The sequence below is a fragment of the Cygnus olor genome, chromosome 8 (assembly GCF_009769625.2).
Source record: "Cygnus olor isolate bCygOlo1 chromosome 8, bCygOlo1.pri.v2, whole genome shotgun sequence".
Lineage (NCBI taxonomy): Eukaryota > Metazoa > Chordata > Aves > Anseriformes > Anatidae > Cygnus > Cygnus olor.
Window position 1 is genome coordinate 12,309,025 of NC_049176.1, and position 15,224 is coordinate 12,324,248.

The 15,224-nt window shown below is 49.2% G+C and overlaps 1 protein-coding gene across 2 annotated transcripts in view; it reads right to left on the bottom strand.

Annotated features, from left to right (window-relative positions):
* Positions 1-15,224, bottom strand: part of PAPPA2 (pappalysin 2) — a 76,070-nt gene that overhangs the window by 51,607 nt on the left and 9,239 nt on the right. For both annotated transcript variants that reach the window (XM_040565761.1, XM_040565760.1), the window contains exon 3: positions 5,021-5,166. In XM_040565761.1, the coding sequence (XP_040421695.1) occupies positions 5,021-5,166 (146 nt within the window). The remainder of the gene's footprint in view (positions 1-5,020; positions 5,167-15,224) is intronic.

A 15,224-nucleotide genomic window follows, 5' to 3' on the forward strand; every position in this document is an offset into this window, starting at 1 on the left:
CAAAGCCTCTGCTACTGCATCTCTGCTGCTGATCTCTGCCCCTGCCAGCAAAGTTAAAACTGGCACAGGGCCACCGTGCGATCCTGTCTCCAGCCACAGCATAGACAGCTTGAAATCTGCTCCTGAATCAGCTCCGTGCGCTACTGGCCTACCTCCTGTCCTCAAGTACAGGGCATTCCCTCCAAGCGAGGGCTTTCTTCAGATCACAGTGTCCCTGGCAGGGAACCAGCAGGGCTGCGACTCCTCTGGTGGAGCCGTGTTTAGTGAACACGGGGCTGGGGCTGGAAAGGGCCTTCCGAGATGCCCCGAGCAATTCTTCCAAGCCCAACAGGTTGAAAGGGTGAGGAAGTAAGGGTGGCACCTTCCATGCAGCGCCCTGCACATGTGGCTCATGGAGGGGCTGGGAGGGAGCAGCGATGTGAAACGGCACCACTTCCTAGCAAAAAACTCGCGGTGGTTGTTCTTCCTCATGCTTTGTCCCCAGTGTGGAGGCTAAACCCAGGCATTTTGTTGGCCCAAGGCAAAGGATGGGGCACAAAGTGACTGCATGCCCTTTCTCCCCAGCTCTGGTGCCCTGATCCTTTGCACCAGAGCACTGGAGTAAAGGACCTTGTACCTTGGTCCTATAGATCTGACTGGTTATAAGCCACAAGAAGCTACAGAGCTTGAGAATCCTTTCAGGACCTTCATGTTCGATTGTGTCCTGTCGTTCAGAAGGTTTTTGCACGCTGCTCCTCTCCCAGCTATCAGGCTGGCAAATACTGTAGATAGCAGAGGGCACCCCATTGACGGGAACCCAGCGGGCATATAGAAAGCTACTTCTCTTTTTAAACAAAACAGAGAAAACAGAAAGAAAAGGCAACTCTGCAGCCAAACCCAAGCCTGAACAAGGCAGGGGGCTGCCTGCCCAAAGGTCTGAAAGGAGGAATGTGCATGCGGAAAGAAAATAATGTTCATAAACAAGATGAGTGAGATGTGAAAGCCCTGCACGAATCCTGCAGCACTAACCACAAAGACGGGCCTGAGGGGCACCAGAGGCCCTGCGACCAAACCATCCTCCTTCCACCAGAAACCCGATGCTCTTCCCAAACAGGGGAAAAAATGGGATTCCAACATAGGGAGGGAGAAAACTGTCGCAGGGGAGGGATGCCAAGGCTGGGATACCCTGTCACTCCCTCCTCTCTGCTGGCTTCCCCTATCCCATTCCTCCCCCACACTCCACAAGGACAGTTGTATTTTTAGTACTTCTTACAGCTAATTAGATGGCAGGATTAGAAACAGCATGAGAACAGTGCCTCTCTTCCAGACCTTCCCCGTCCCTCCATTCTCCCCACAGCTCCCTGGTGAGCAAAGGGCTCTAGAAGCCTGGCTTTAGACCTGGGAGTTGTATTTCCCCTCTTGGAGGGTCTCTGCTATGAAGGCAGATATGGAGGTGTTCATAACATCCTGTTGCAACAAGACCAGTGTCCCCCCTCCTTCCTCTGCACATCAGATCTTTCCTTCCACCTTTACCTCCTTCTGCTCCGGGAGATGTACTAAACCAGACATTAAGTGACCTCCTCCTCTCATGCCTGAGGACAAGACCAAGGAACCCCCCCAGGATCAGCATTTGCACAGCCAAGCTAAAAATGTCAATGTCATGTCCCCGTGGCATCAAGGGCAGGTGAACCAGACGTCTTTGGACGTGCCTGTCAAACCAAGGCTGGGCAACTGGAGAACGGCTTCTGGTGGAACAAACGCACGGTGGTTAGTCAGGCAGCAAGATGGCCACTGCTAGAGGTACCTCTGGTGGAACAACTGGCCCTTCGTCAGGATCCAATGACCTCAGCAGATATATGAGCTGGCCTCAGCTTATATAACTACAGAAAATGTTTATAACATCAAATATTCATGCTTCCATTGCCTTTCAACCATGTTTATGCAAATACCATTCACATGCAACTAGACAAAGTTTGAAGTGTCTACATTATTGCATTGCTGGGATTTTTGAGGCAAGGCTTTCCGTTGCGGAGAGATGAATTTTATATAGGACAGGAGTTCTTCATCTCTGTGTTTTGCAGTTAAAGAGATTTACTTGCAAGTTCTCAGAAAATTAGTTCTGGACTCCTAGCAAGAACACTCTGAATTTGAGAAGAACTGACTGTGATTATGGTGGAAACACTGAGACAAAGTATGGTTAGATGGAGCGCTGCAAACAGACTTGAGATTTTGCCTCTGCTGCTGGCTGGGTACAAGCTGTCTCTGTCTGGAAGCTGTAAAGCAGCTGAAATATTGCCTATAGGGATGTCACAGACCAGTTCACCCTCTCCAAGTTGGTCATTACCCTTTACGCCTCAATGAACATAGCTGCTGTTTGTTGGTATTGCTACTGGGCTAAGACAGTAAGTCTGCAGAAACTGCATGAAATTCGAATTTATTCAGGAAAACAACCTGGAGGAGAGCAATAGATCTGCAGGTCATCAGCATTGGAATGTTCATGTAATTTCTGATACTCCAAAAACAATCATAGGTGAACAAAAGGGAAGAAAGAACAAAGTTTTCTGAAACTTCCAGAAGGTGACGATGCCAACAGGAAGGCGAAGAGGACCTTCTTGACGGACACACTCAGAGGTCATGAAAGAGACCAGTTTCTACAGAGTTCAAAGTCCAGAGGGCAGATTAAAACCATCTAGAGAAGAAGCGAAGGATAATTTGGAAACAATACGTTTAGTGAGCTTTGGGATGAGAGAAGGGTTGAAACAGAATAAGGAAACGCAGTTGGAGAGAATTCTTATGGTACTTCTCTTGAAAACATCTAAGAAAGTCCATTTCAGAGAGACAAATGGAGAAAAGTGGGGAGGAAAGTCTGGCCAAGAGGCAAGTTAGCTTCTTAGGGAAGTCAAGTGATACTCAAAGAATCAACCTGATTCAGCTGGAGAATCAAAACAAAAGAGAACAAATGTGGCAGGGTCCATGTTTGCAGGGTGGCATTTCTGCTCCACAGGAGGAGACAGTGGCACAGGGGGAGCAAAACCTGTGGGCTGACCTAAGCCATTAACATCAGGAGAGGCAGGAGACCTGCAAGAATCAGCGCAAGAAGGGAAGGACAGTGTCTTCCTGGAGACTGATTCCTCTCTTCTGTAAAGGCCTGTTGGCATCCCTGGTCACTGCTAGGACCTTAAAGCTCAGGAAATTTTCTCAAGCTACTATTCACTCCTCCCAAGGTTTTCTTTGCTCTTTCCTCCCTACTGTACCTTCAGATTTACTCAGATTTACTCAGAGCAGGTAACCTCCTGCTCAGTCCTAAATTTCTTCTGCACTGACACTGGTATACACTGTGCCTGGTACAAAACACTTGATGATGTGCTGGAGCCTACTGTTTACAGAGAACAGAATCTGTCACCCTCCCTCCCCAGCTCATTAAATCTAAAACCAAGGACTGTCTTGAATCAAAGTCTTTGGTCTGTGCCAGAGCCTCAGAGAAGTTCAGATCCAGCTTCACACTTCACAGCTCTGGCACCGGAGCCAGGACAACACCCCTTTTCCCCTGAACCTCCCTGGTAAAGCCCTGATCCAACATTTCCAGATGGTGCCACCCCTGCTTAAGGACTCTGGCTGGACATGAACTCCAAGACCAGAGTTAAATGCAAGCTTTTGATTAAACCAGTCACCCTGATTACCCTTCCGTACACCTCTTTGCAAGCCATCGGGAGGGGTCTGACAAGAACATGTGTGGCTGAAGCACTTGCTGTAGTAAGATGATTGTCCAGCTGAGCCTTGGAAGTGATTTCTGGAAGCCGAAGGAATAAATTTCATGGAGGTTTGCCTTCCTCGACAAGCAATTGTAGCAATATGCTATTGAAAAACCAGTCCTGAAACTCATTGAGGGAGGGAAACTGGCACAAAAGAACTTTAAAACAGGTCTTTAAGAGCAGCGTAAAACTTTAAGGGTTGAACATCACGCACTTGTAAAAGCAGAAGGTCTGGGTCTGCTGCGCAGGTGTCACGAGTAATTATTTCCAGTTACTTATTGAGAAACACTTTAGATGTTTTGACTACAAAGTGTAAAGGGCTTTGCCAGAAAATTCTGACATTGAAGAGGTGGAGGGAGAGGCAGGAAAAAAAAGAGACAACAGAAATAGGAGAAAACACACGGTACATTTACATTCTAGCGAAGCAGCTGCAATTTCACAGTCTGCCAGGATTGATGACCTTAATGGCTTGCCTTGAATTCACTGAAGCCAAAGAGTACCTTGCCCTCAGCAGGTAGCAAGCCAAGTTATAAAAACGAGGTTTAATTTCATAGTCATCCTCACATTTGCAGCTGGATTTGGAAGTGGCTAAAGCTCGCTGCCTGTTCAGCTCAGGAGCCTTGCCTCTGAGGTCACCGAGACTCCTGGTCTATATGTTTGTCATTAAGCACTGCAGAGTGAAGTTCACCGTTTCCAGAACCCTGGTGGATAGGTCAGGAAGGTCTCGGAGAATCCTCCTCACCTAAACCAACCGGACAATTGCGACTCTTATTCCCCCTCCAGAGCCAGCAAGAATGGCGAACCTGCAGCTTTCCCCACACTCCCTGCCCCAGTGTTTCCCTGCCCTCACCACTAACAGAGCTTGTGGCTACCTGAAAGCCCCATCCATACAGACATTAGGAACAGACGACTCCTTTCCTTACAGCAGCAGAGAGCCTGTTACCGCGACCTTTGACGTTCATTACACATCCTCAGTGTTGAGCCAAGCCATGGTTGTGGAAGTCTGTGCTCGCTTTCCCAGCTGCCCCCATCCCAAAAGGCTGGGCTGAACTGAACACAATTCAGTGCCAAAACACCAGCTCCTGCCACAGAAGGGCTAAACTGAGGCAACAACCCCAAAACCTCCCTAAGCAACCTGTAATTGAAGGCAAAAGGCTTTGTCTCAAAACATGAGCTTACTTTTTCTCCCACTCTACCTGAGAGCGATGTCTAGTGCCTCTTCTGGCCAAGCCCACCAAGAGAGAGAAGCCAACGCCCCCAAGACCCCACAGGTAGGTTCACTTGCTTACCGAGGTGACTAAGAGCCTCTTTATCCCATGGCCAAGTGGCAGCACCAGCCAACTCTTCCCTCACCGAGCTGGCAAAGTAAACGTTGAGGAAGTGGGTGCTGTTCAGCTGCAGGGCCTCCTTCAGCTCCTTCACGCTCATGTACACCCTGCAAGGACAAGGGAGAGGAAACAGTCAGCAAACATATCGGTGGGGCAAAGAGGAAAAGCAAGAGCTGCCTGTAGATAGGGGAGAAGGGGGCAGCAGGCCTGCAGACTCCATCCTCAACTGCCTGGGACCAACTTGGTAAAGTGCAGGAGGAGCAGGGACTGTTAGCGACATGGTTAGGTGGGATGCAGTCACGCAAATATGAAGACATTTCCGCAGCTTTTCTAATCTGGAGGATTTCACAGCCATGGCTTTCCTCTCTGCCCGCTTCCTCGGTACGAGCGGTCTGGTGGGAGGTGGCAGCGGGTGGTAAGAACAAGGAGTCCCTGCAGGACACAGGCGTGTGCCACGGGGTGCCACCTCTCCCCCCGCGCCTGCACGTTGCATAGGGAAGAAGAACATGAGCAAAAGGTTCCTCCAACTTCACTCTGAGACATCTCTCTTCCAGTTCTGCTCAAAATGGAGCATGGCCTGACCTTGAAGAGAGCTCCCTCTGAGAGGGGGTGGTCTGGGATGGCTTCAGGAGGATGGAGAAGTACCAACTAAACTCCAAAATAAGCTTAATGAGGAGAGGGGAACAGGTCTGGAGACAGCTTCACCAAAGGGCATGCCTAGAAGGGGAAGCCTCCTAATGACACTGCTGGCTGTCTCTCCTCCAGTCTCCAGAGCTGAGGATAAACAGTTGTAGGAGTTAAAAAAAATAAAATAAAATACTGGAGTGGGGATATGCAATACATCCATTTCTAAAGGGCACTTTGCGCCTGTCCTACAGCGAACAGCAGAGCAGTAACACCATGGGCACCTGGGCATCATGACAACGATCCTCACTACACCTGCAGGTCTGGCATGTCCCCATGCTTGGAGAAAAGTGGTAGTTGGGAGATTTAGGTTTTATTCTCCCCTGTGTGGTGCTTTCTGCACAGGTCGGAGGTCTACACTGCCTTCACCAGTACACCAACAGCATTGGTCTTTACAGAGTTCATGTCCTCAGCAGTGTAAAAGGATCAGGATCTAACTTAATAATAACAACAACAATTCCAATAATAATAGTAGTGGGACTGCAGGGCCTTGGGCTGTGCTGCAAGTGCCAGATACTCTCTTAAATTAAGTACTACTGTTTCCACTGTCAGTGCCATGACCCTCATGGTCTGAGACAGCTCCGGGACAGGTAGTCCTAGAAGACTTGTCTCCAGGTCTTCAAAGTCTGAGGAGTCTGACCCCACAGTTTATGAAGCCAAAGGGAAGACTGCATTAATTTCAGAGGTCCTAAGTGGAAAAAAAACGCATGGAAAGGCTTCAAGTACATCACTGTGGAATGATGATGGAAATGCACCATTGTGGAAATATGTCATAAGAATGACTAAATCTGCAGCATAAAGCCAATAGCAACATTAAGGTGGTGGAAAGCATTTCACTTATTCCCATGCTTCCAGGAGCAATTGGCATCTTCGAGCTGCATGGAGAGATCACGAAGGGAACACAAGAGTTTCTTTACGCTGGACTAGCCGTGAAGGCACACTGGCTGTATGTGAGCGAGCAGCTTCTGTAAAAGTGGCATCCATTAGCACATTCCTTACCGCGTTGAATTATGGAAGAAAGGACAAAAAGTTAAACATGGACTAAGAGGAAAAAGGCATGTTCTCATCCAATATGTGAAACGAGCAGGGAAAGCAGTGAGAAATGTGCAAATACACTGTTTGAAATGGCAAGATCCCTAGTGAAGTTATTTTACCAACATACTTGTTTAGAAAGAGAGAGGTTGCTACAGCAAAGGGAAGAGGAGGAGGAAAAATTGAATAAAAAAAAAAAAAAGGAACAAGATTTCAGAAGCATACTAAAGCAGGATGACATGTGGAAAGGAGTGCGTTAAACCCAAGGGTGACCATTTCCCTGCATCTGAAATAGCAAAGATTTTCTAAAGCCATTACTGCCTCGGGAAGTATCAGGTAACTGGGATCTGCTGACTGCCTCTCCCTGCAGGTAACTGGGAGCTGCTCACCACCTCGCCCCTACCAGTCAGCCCTGAGGGGCCATTGTGGCCTGGGCATCTCCCCACCATCCCAGGGGCAAAGGAGCTCCAAAACTTCACCTACTTTAGAAAATCTTGGCTGATGCGTATGGCAGCATTTAACGATGGGATGAGATGACCAGCTTGTCTTCACCAGGCCCTGAGATCTCCCACCACAAAGCAGCATTCCCAGAACACTTTCCCCAGCCACATCAGCTTGCGGAGAGAAAAACTCTCCCAACCGGAAACGGCAAATTAGGATAACATGATCTCTTCTCTGTGATGTCTCGCCTGAGCATCCCAGACACGCGCCACGCTGACGCCATCTCTTCAACCCAACCAAGACGGGAGCAGGCCGGGAGGAATAGATAGGGAGAAGAATAAATAAACCTGAAGGACATATTTGTGGCATGAGTTGGAAGGAAGAGAAGCAAAAATTTCATAGAAATAGAGCGTAAGGAGGGGGAACAGGGAGAAAAAGTCTCCCTCATGCACCAGAGCTGCTCGGGGGACACAGAATTAAAAATAACGTTGATTCCTGACCTATGATATCTTGGAAAAATAGCCCCAAAGCCTTCCAGGCTGTCCAAATTCCGAAGGCTGACGTCAGCCCTATTCAGAGGGATATTCCCGCCGCCTCTCTTCTGGAGACATGATGTTTTTCTGGCTGTCGCCTGCTGTTCCCTTGACACTAGCAACATTTTTTGTCAACCCTTAATTATAAATAACTAATTTCCTCCATTGAGAGATTTGGATGGCTCGGGGCTGTGTCAAGGGTAGGGGGAGCAGTTTCAGCACTGAGATGCTCACGGGTTGGGTGGAGAAGGAGACAAAAGGACTCCGATTTCACCCGCTATGACAGGGAAAGCACAAACATCATCCTGCTGGTGTCCCCAAAGACACGAGCAAGACCAAAACAACTCTAGAATGGGCAACTCTGATTCCCCTCAGTCCATATTTCCCACTGGCATCCTCAGCTGAGACAAGGAGCATGCAACTGGCGTCTTTGTCTGTCACTTACTGCCAAGGTCATGCTCTCCCTCCTCTTTGGCGCTTCTGTGATTTTCCCTGGGGGGAAGCAGAGCAGCCTTTGGTCTCCACAAATGGACCAAACGACAGCCCTCTCCTCTGCTCCCCAGATAGCTTCCCAACTCCTTCAAGACTGAGTATTCCAAACTAGATGGTATTTATGGCACGGTGAGTGCTGCAAACCAGCACACATACACAGGGAAAGCCAGAAGGACACATGAAGACATAGATTTCAGCTGAGCAGAAAAAAAGCCAAAACACCAAAAAACCCACCTCACAACCCAAAGAATAAAGCAGAAGACAGAAGATAGGCAGAGAAAGGTGATCAGGTTTGCCAGATTCAAAACAAACATTTTTCCAAGAACATATAAACCTCACTGGTGAGCAGCTACCTGCATGGCAAGACCACCTCAGCCTAAGGAGTAGCTGCATCCCTGGGAGAGTACAGCTTGTGAGAAGAGTACATGCAACAGTAGATAGAGATTAAAGAAGGAAGGATGGCAGACTGCCATTATTAGAAATGAGCCTGGGCATGAACACCAGCTGAAATGATGGTATTTGGAGGAATTAGTACAGATATGAGGGCTGCCGTCATGGCTGGTGCTAACCTGTGATAGTGTTGCCTTAAAGTTCTGCTGATTGACGTTACCTGACCATCTGAATCAAAGGCAGGCTTAGGTACCCCGTGCATAACTGCAGGACTCGTGGCTGCTAGAAAGAAGCAGGACGGGGAAGAGCCTGGACCTTGTGTTGCTCCACAGCAGCACAGTGAAGCAGCACCAATGCTTCTGCAGTCCTGGTAATGGGTCAGGAGCACACAGCTCTGCATGGGCAATGACAACATGCTGTCACTGTGTGACATTTCAGGCCACTGAAGGAAGGGAAGGAAGGCAAGTCAAGCAGCTTCAGTGACCATCACCAAAGAACTGTGGAATCCAAGACTCATAGCTGCAGATGAAGAGGACCTCCTCAGGCCAACTGGTCTGACCCTTTTTTGTTCAGAGCAGGTATAATTACACCAAATTGCTCAGGGCCATGTCCAGCTGAGACCTGAACTTCTCCAAGGACAGAGGGTTCACTCCCTCTCTTGCCAACATTTAGATATCCTGATGGAAATAAAGATTCCTAATGCCTAATACAAACTTCTCACGTTCTGACTTGTGTCCATCACTTTCTGTTCTCTCACCATGTGGCTCTTCTCAGAGCCAACCTCTTTCTCCTCTGTGCCACCCAGTCACAATAGGAAGACTGTGCCTCACAGGAAAACCCTCACCTCCCTTCTCATGTGTTTGCCTGCACATTTTTTTTCTAGCCCACAGTGAAGACAGCATCTTTCTTCTCGTGTTTGTACATAAAGCTCTGGGCTGGCTTGGCCAACAGAGCAAACAAAGTGTTTCTCCAAGCAGCAGTAGAATGGGCAAACTGTAATATAAGCCTGATTTGGTTTAAGGTGGCAGAAGAGAAGCAAGAACAGCAGGTTTTAGTGATAGCCTTATCACAACAGGAAGACTTGGAGCCATAAAAATGACCATTACCAGCAAAAGACAAAAGATGGCACTTCTGAATGAAAAGCAAGGCCAGCATGTACCCCATGCAGCACCATAAATCAAACCCAATTCTCTGGGTATTGCAAAGGATGCAGTGCGTAATGCCACAGGAATTCCACTGCAATGCAAAAATAGGAGTCTTCTCCCTGTAGACATTTCAGAGGGGATGTGGGAGTGGGGTTGGATGGAAGTTGTCCAAGTGCCCTCCATGGACAGTTGGAAAATACTTGAGACCCAGCCAGCTCCTAACTAACCATTCAGCCTAATGAAGTCACAGGGGATTCTGCTTTCATGTCCATCACCCACCACAAGGAAATTCCTCTTCCTGCTCCTGCCAAGCAGGGAGGCTCCTTTTTTCAACCCAAACCTCTGCTTGACAAATGAGGAATCCCTCAGACTTCCCAGGAACAAGCACCAGTAACATTTTTGGTGTGCTGACATGTGCCCCAAGGTTGCAAAGGGTTAAGATAATGCACAGCAACCTTTCTTCTGAAAAATCAGCTGAAACTGGAAGAGTCACAACTCAATCCATGAAGACAGGTGCTAGATCAAGTGGCATGAATATTTCTGAGGACAGACTCTCTCAGCTCTCCATTTCATCAGTGAAGAGATGCTCTTCCAGATTGCGAGCCAAAATGAACATCTTCATGTTCACCCCACCAAAGGACTCTTCCTCTAAATTAGAGTCTTCCAGACTCAGGCTCTGTTTGCATGCATGAATCCTCCTTACTAGAATTTGTGAATCCTCATCCCTGTTCCCATCATGGGAATTCCCAGGTGATGCTCAACCTTGCCTCCCTTCTGGACATGCTACCAGCTGGGCACAGAGTGCAAGCCAGGATGGGTTGTCTGGTCTGCCTCCAGACTAGACTGATGGTGGTCCTCAAAACCAAGCCCAGGCGAGGAGCCCAAAGCCATTTGGGTGCACAGGGGATGAGAACATCACATACACCTCACCGTCAGTGAAAGAACAATAGGAAGGAGGAAGCAGCCACCACTAACAGCAGTGTAGGAGACAGTTTACTATTAGCACAAGGGGCTGAGTATCAAGATGTAAAAAAGGGTGACAGTCCAAAACACCCCTATCTCGTCCCTTCAGGATCTGGGGTTTCCCTTACACAAGAGCAATTCCTGCTGCATTCAGAGGAAACCCTCGGTCTCCACGTGGGAGGTGGATTTAGCTTTGGGACTGAAGCAGCCGCTGATGCTGCAGGGTCGGAGAGCTGCACTGGCAAAGCTGCGGACAGGATCAGAAAGGGGCTGTGGTTCAAGGCTGTGACCCTTCTGTGTAGATTTACTGGGGAAAGAGACCAAGAAGGCTGCAGCCTGTTAGCACACAGCAGCTGTTACATCAGAGGGGAGCGTGCAGCTTCTTGAGGTCAGATTTGGGTAAGAAAGAACAATAACGTTAGTGTCAGACTAGAAAGCCGTGCAGGGCATTTTGCCCTGAGATAGGCTGAAGAGTAAATGCTGCTAACGTTGGCATGATCCAGCTATTCCTGGAAGTGTTTGCTAACAAAATTCTTTACTAAATAATCATTGCACCAGAAAAAGCCAATGCTATTTTAGACCTGGTTTTGGTAAGCAGTGTAAGAATTATGAAAGAGCCGATGAAAGAAAGAAAACTTGTCCTGAACTAATGGTGGATTGATTGAGATTAACTTAAATAGAGGGATAAAGACAGGTCTTGACCTAATAATGGAAAAACAGGACTGAACAGCAGACAGGCTGCATCTGAGAGGCTGGGGAGAGCAGGGGGAAACGGGAACTCCCTGAAGCCAGGCTGAAAGCAAAAAGTAAAAAAACCTTTGAGAAATAAGAGCAGCAACAGAAGGAACGAGGAGCTCTCTGAGCAGGAAAGGGGGCTGAAGCTCGATGTAATTGAGATTAAAGTGCAGGAATGAAAGTGTTCATGGATAAACAAAACTTGGTGGGTGTCAGGTATTTGCAGTGGGAGCCTGGGGCAATGGGCCTAGCTCTTTGGGCCGCCTCCTGGTGGGTACCTGCCCGAGCTGTCGCCCTCCAGTGATGAGCAGGGACACCGAGTCTCTGCTACACAGTGGCTTTTGGGACTTGCACAGCTCTCATCTCCCACGTGTGGGAAGAGCTACCAGCCATGTGGGAGAGTGGGTGTCCCCACCACAACTCTTTCTCCCCCACGTTTCCAGGCCCCTGGGCACCATCCTTCCACCTCAAGCCACAACTCACCGAGGGACAACCTGCAGGGATCTGCTACAATCCCACCACACTCACACCTCCACAGCCCTCTTTAGGGTCCATCACAACACCAGCAGCCCCAAAGGGCTTCCCTCCCAGAGCAGAGAGACAAGGACTGGAAGAAGGACATCCTCGTTTCTGTAAGGTGACCTTCCTCACAGATTTCCCTCTTACAGCCTCAGAGGTGTGTGTCAACCACACCCACACACACCTTGTATAATTCTGCTTGGAGAACCCTGTGACACCAAGAACAGATCCACAAATTCATCATTTCTTACAGCTCCTCAGCCCCAGAGCATCATTTCATTCTGCCAAACAACCAAAGGCTACACTCACTTGAAAGTTAATACAAAATACTCCAGATGTTTCCCAAAAAGATCCCCGGGGAGGCTGGCTTTGAGCTTGTGTTAGTACTACTGATTCACCGTATGAACCTTCCTTTTCAACCCCTCGGGGAAGACAAGCCCATGCAAGTCCCATAAACTTCCTGGCTTATGTGACAATTCTTGTGTTGCTTAAGCATAATGGGCCATCAACTTTCCCCTGGGATAAATTTGTCCCAGCAATCTGTGTTTTAGTGCTCTACATCTTGGGGGAGTTGATAGCATTTGGGGTTTATTTTAATGGGAGTTGGTAGCAGTGATCAATTGCAGAAGCTCTATTTCCACGGAAATGGGTATTTAATAGATTTTTGAAAATGGTAGTTATTGACCCAATGGGCCTTAATGGCTTAAAAACCATCCGATTGTAGTATGTAAGAGTAAATGCATATGATTTTCAAATGCGTACTGGAATAGGTAGTAAAAACCCTTTTAAATTGCAGGGACATGGTCAATAGGGAGTTTCCATTTGCTTGTTTGGCCTTTCTATTTCTATCGGAATGAATCATGGCCATCTCTTCCTCAAAGAGACCTGCAATTTCCTCACGGGTGAGATCATCTGAAAACACGCGACCCACAAAGGTAGGAGGACGTCTTTCATCAGGGTGGGTGGCGATGGAGAGCCGGGCTTTCAGAAGGGCTGGGCTCTCGTGCGGGGAGCAGAGGACACAGAGCATCTCGTCCTCTGTGGCCCCGAGGGCTGCCCATTGCTCCCAGGGAGAGCTCAAAAGCCAAACACACCTCTGAGACCCCTGGGATTAAGCTCAACCTACAGGCTCCCAGCTGATGATCCTACACTCAAAGTCCCAGGCAGAAAACTTGGTTTATCTGGGGGTTAACATGGACCAAAACCATAAATAGGAACAAATTCCAAAGGAAGCCCAAATCCCCAAACTGAGACACAGATTTAATGTTATTTCCCCCCAAACCCAGCAGCTCTCTGAGGTCTCCAAGGGCTCAGCACAAGCTGCTGTTCCTCCCCACCTTGGGCCCAACATCCCTCTTCTGGCTGCCCATTTTCAGAAGCCCGCAGGGACAGGGATATGAGATTTTTGTCTGAAACCAGCCTGGGGGCTTTGCAAAGAGGAGAACACCGTCTCCTCTTCATACACACTGGGCACAAAGGATGCTCAGACCATCACTGTGACTTCTGAACGCCCCCCTTCATACCCCAAAGCACAAGCCTGGCCACCCCAAGGGCACGGACCTAGCAAGTGGGGAAGCTCCTGCACATCTATGGGGCTGCACGAGGGTTATCTGAGAGCCTGGCCCTTGGGAAGAAGAGGGGAGGCTGGATGAGGCCCTGAGCAACCTGACCAAGTGGGTGGCATCCCTGCCTATGGCAGAGGGTTGGAACTGGGTGATCCTTGAGGTCCCTTCCAACCCAAGCCATTCTGTGATCATGATTCTAGGGGAGCTGTCGGCATGAGGCGTCATCACCTCCGAGAACAGGAGAAGAGCACTGGACTGGGGGAGCTAACAAAGAATTTGCAAGGAGAAGAGCTCCAGACCCAGCTTTGACCTGGGGCAGGGAGCCCTGCAGCCCTTCTCCACACGGCTTGGCTCCAAAACCCAGCACAGGCAGCAGCAGCAGCACGGCTCCAGCGCCCACCAGCACGCCTTGGAGAGCCTGGCCGTCCCCAGGGCAGGATAAGCGCTCGCCTGCTCTTCCTGCTGTTGATGCTGGCGGCTGAGAGGCTGCGTTACACAGAACATGTGTGCACGCGGGGGGAGCGCAGGAATATGCTCGCAGCCCCTTGCGGTTTCACCAGGCTGAACTCAACAGTGGCAAGTTATTCTAGAGCAGGCTCCAAGCTAAACAAAGCCAGGTATGGTTCAGTTTCCGCCTGGATTGTTTGTTTCAAAGGAAAATAAAAAACTTCCCGGGCCAGGGCTGAGCCTTGCGGCACTCTTCCCCTGCCTCAGGCTGTGCAGATAAGCCCAGTCCCCATCCAGACCGTGGGAGGGGATCTGCTGTAAATCAGCTCTCTCTCACTTTTCGCTCACATCAGAATAAATGAAGTAGCAGCCCAGGGGGATAAAGGGGTCTCTGCAAACAAGTGAGTGTCCCCCGGAGCCCAAAGCAGGGACAACACAGGTGGGTGCAAGGCTCCTGTCCTCTGCTGCTACTGCACGGGCTGCACGAGGCCAGGAGACTCCAAGCAACCCAGGCAGGGGAGGACTGTGCAGACACCAGTGCAAATTTTTGCCTTGCAGTTAGTCAGGACTGAACAGCTTCATCTCCTCACATTAAATGCCTCTTTTACCCCTCTAGGAACTGAGGGACAGGAGACAGAGCCCCAGCACTGCACTGCTGCACAGCCAGGAGACATGGTGGCAGGGAGTTCTGTGCCTTGGTTTCCCCAGCTGGTATTACCCTTCCCTACAGCACAGGCAGGTGGGCCCATGCTTAAAAACACCGCAGAACACACAGCCTTTGCTGTGCAGGGCTTTCAAAGGCATTAAAGAAAGTAGGCACCTACATCCCACTGCTGTTCAATGGAAGGCAGGGGTCCAGCTTTTCACCAGGTGCCTCCACCTCCTGCAGCATCCTCCTCTGTGGGAAGTGCCTCAGATTGTTGGCAGGAAGAAGGCAGGGCTGCGGAGAGACCTGAGACATTACTGCATTCACCCCGAGCTTCTCACTGAAGGGCAAACGTTTGTAGCCTTGACATTGGTTGGGATGGGGATCAATATGGACAAAGAGAGGAAAAGGAATCTGTTCAGCCCAAACATCTCTGCCTCTTCTTAAAGAAAAAATAAATAAATTAAAAAAAAAAATAGGAGAGGGGAAAAAACAAATCCCCAGCCTCCAACTTATTTTTAGGTCCAGGCAATTGGGTGTCCCAGCCAGAGCGCGGCGCGCGCAAGCCAGCAC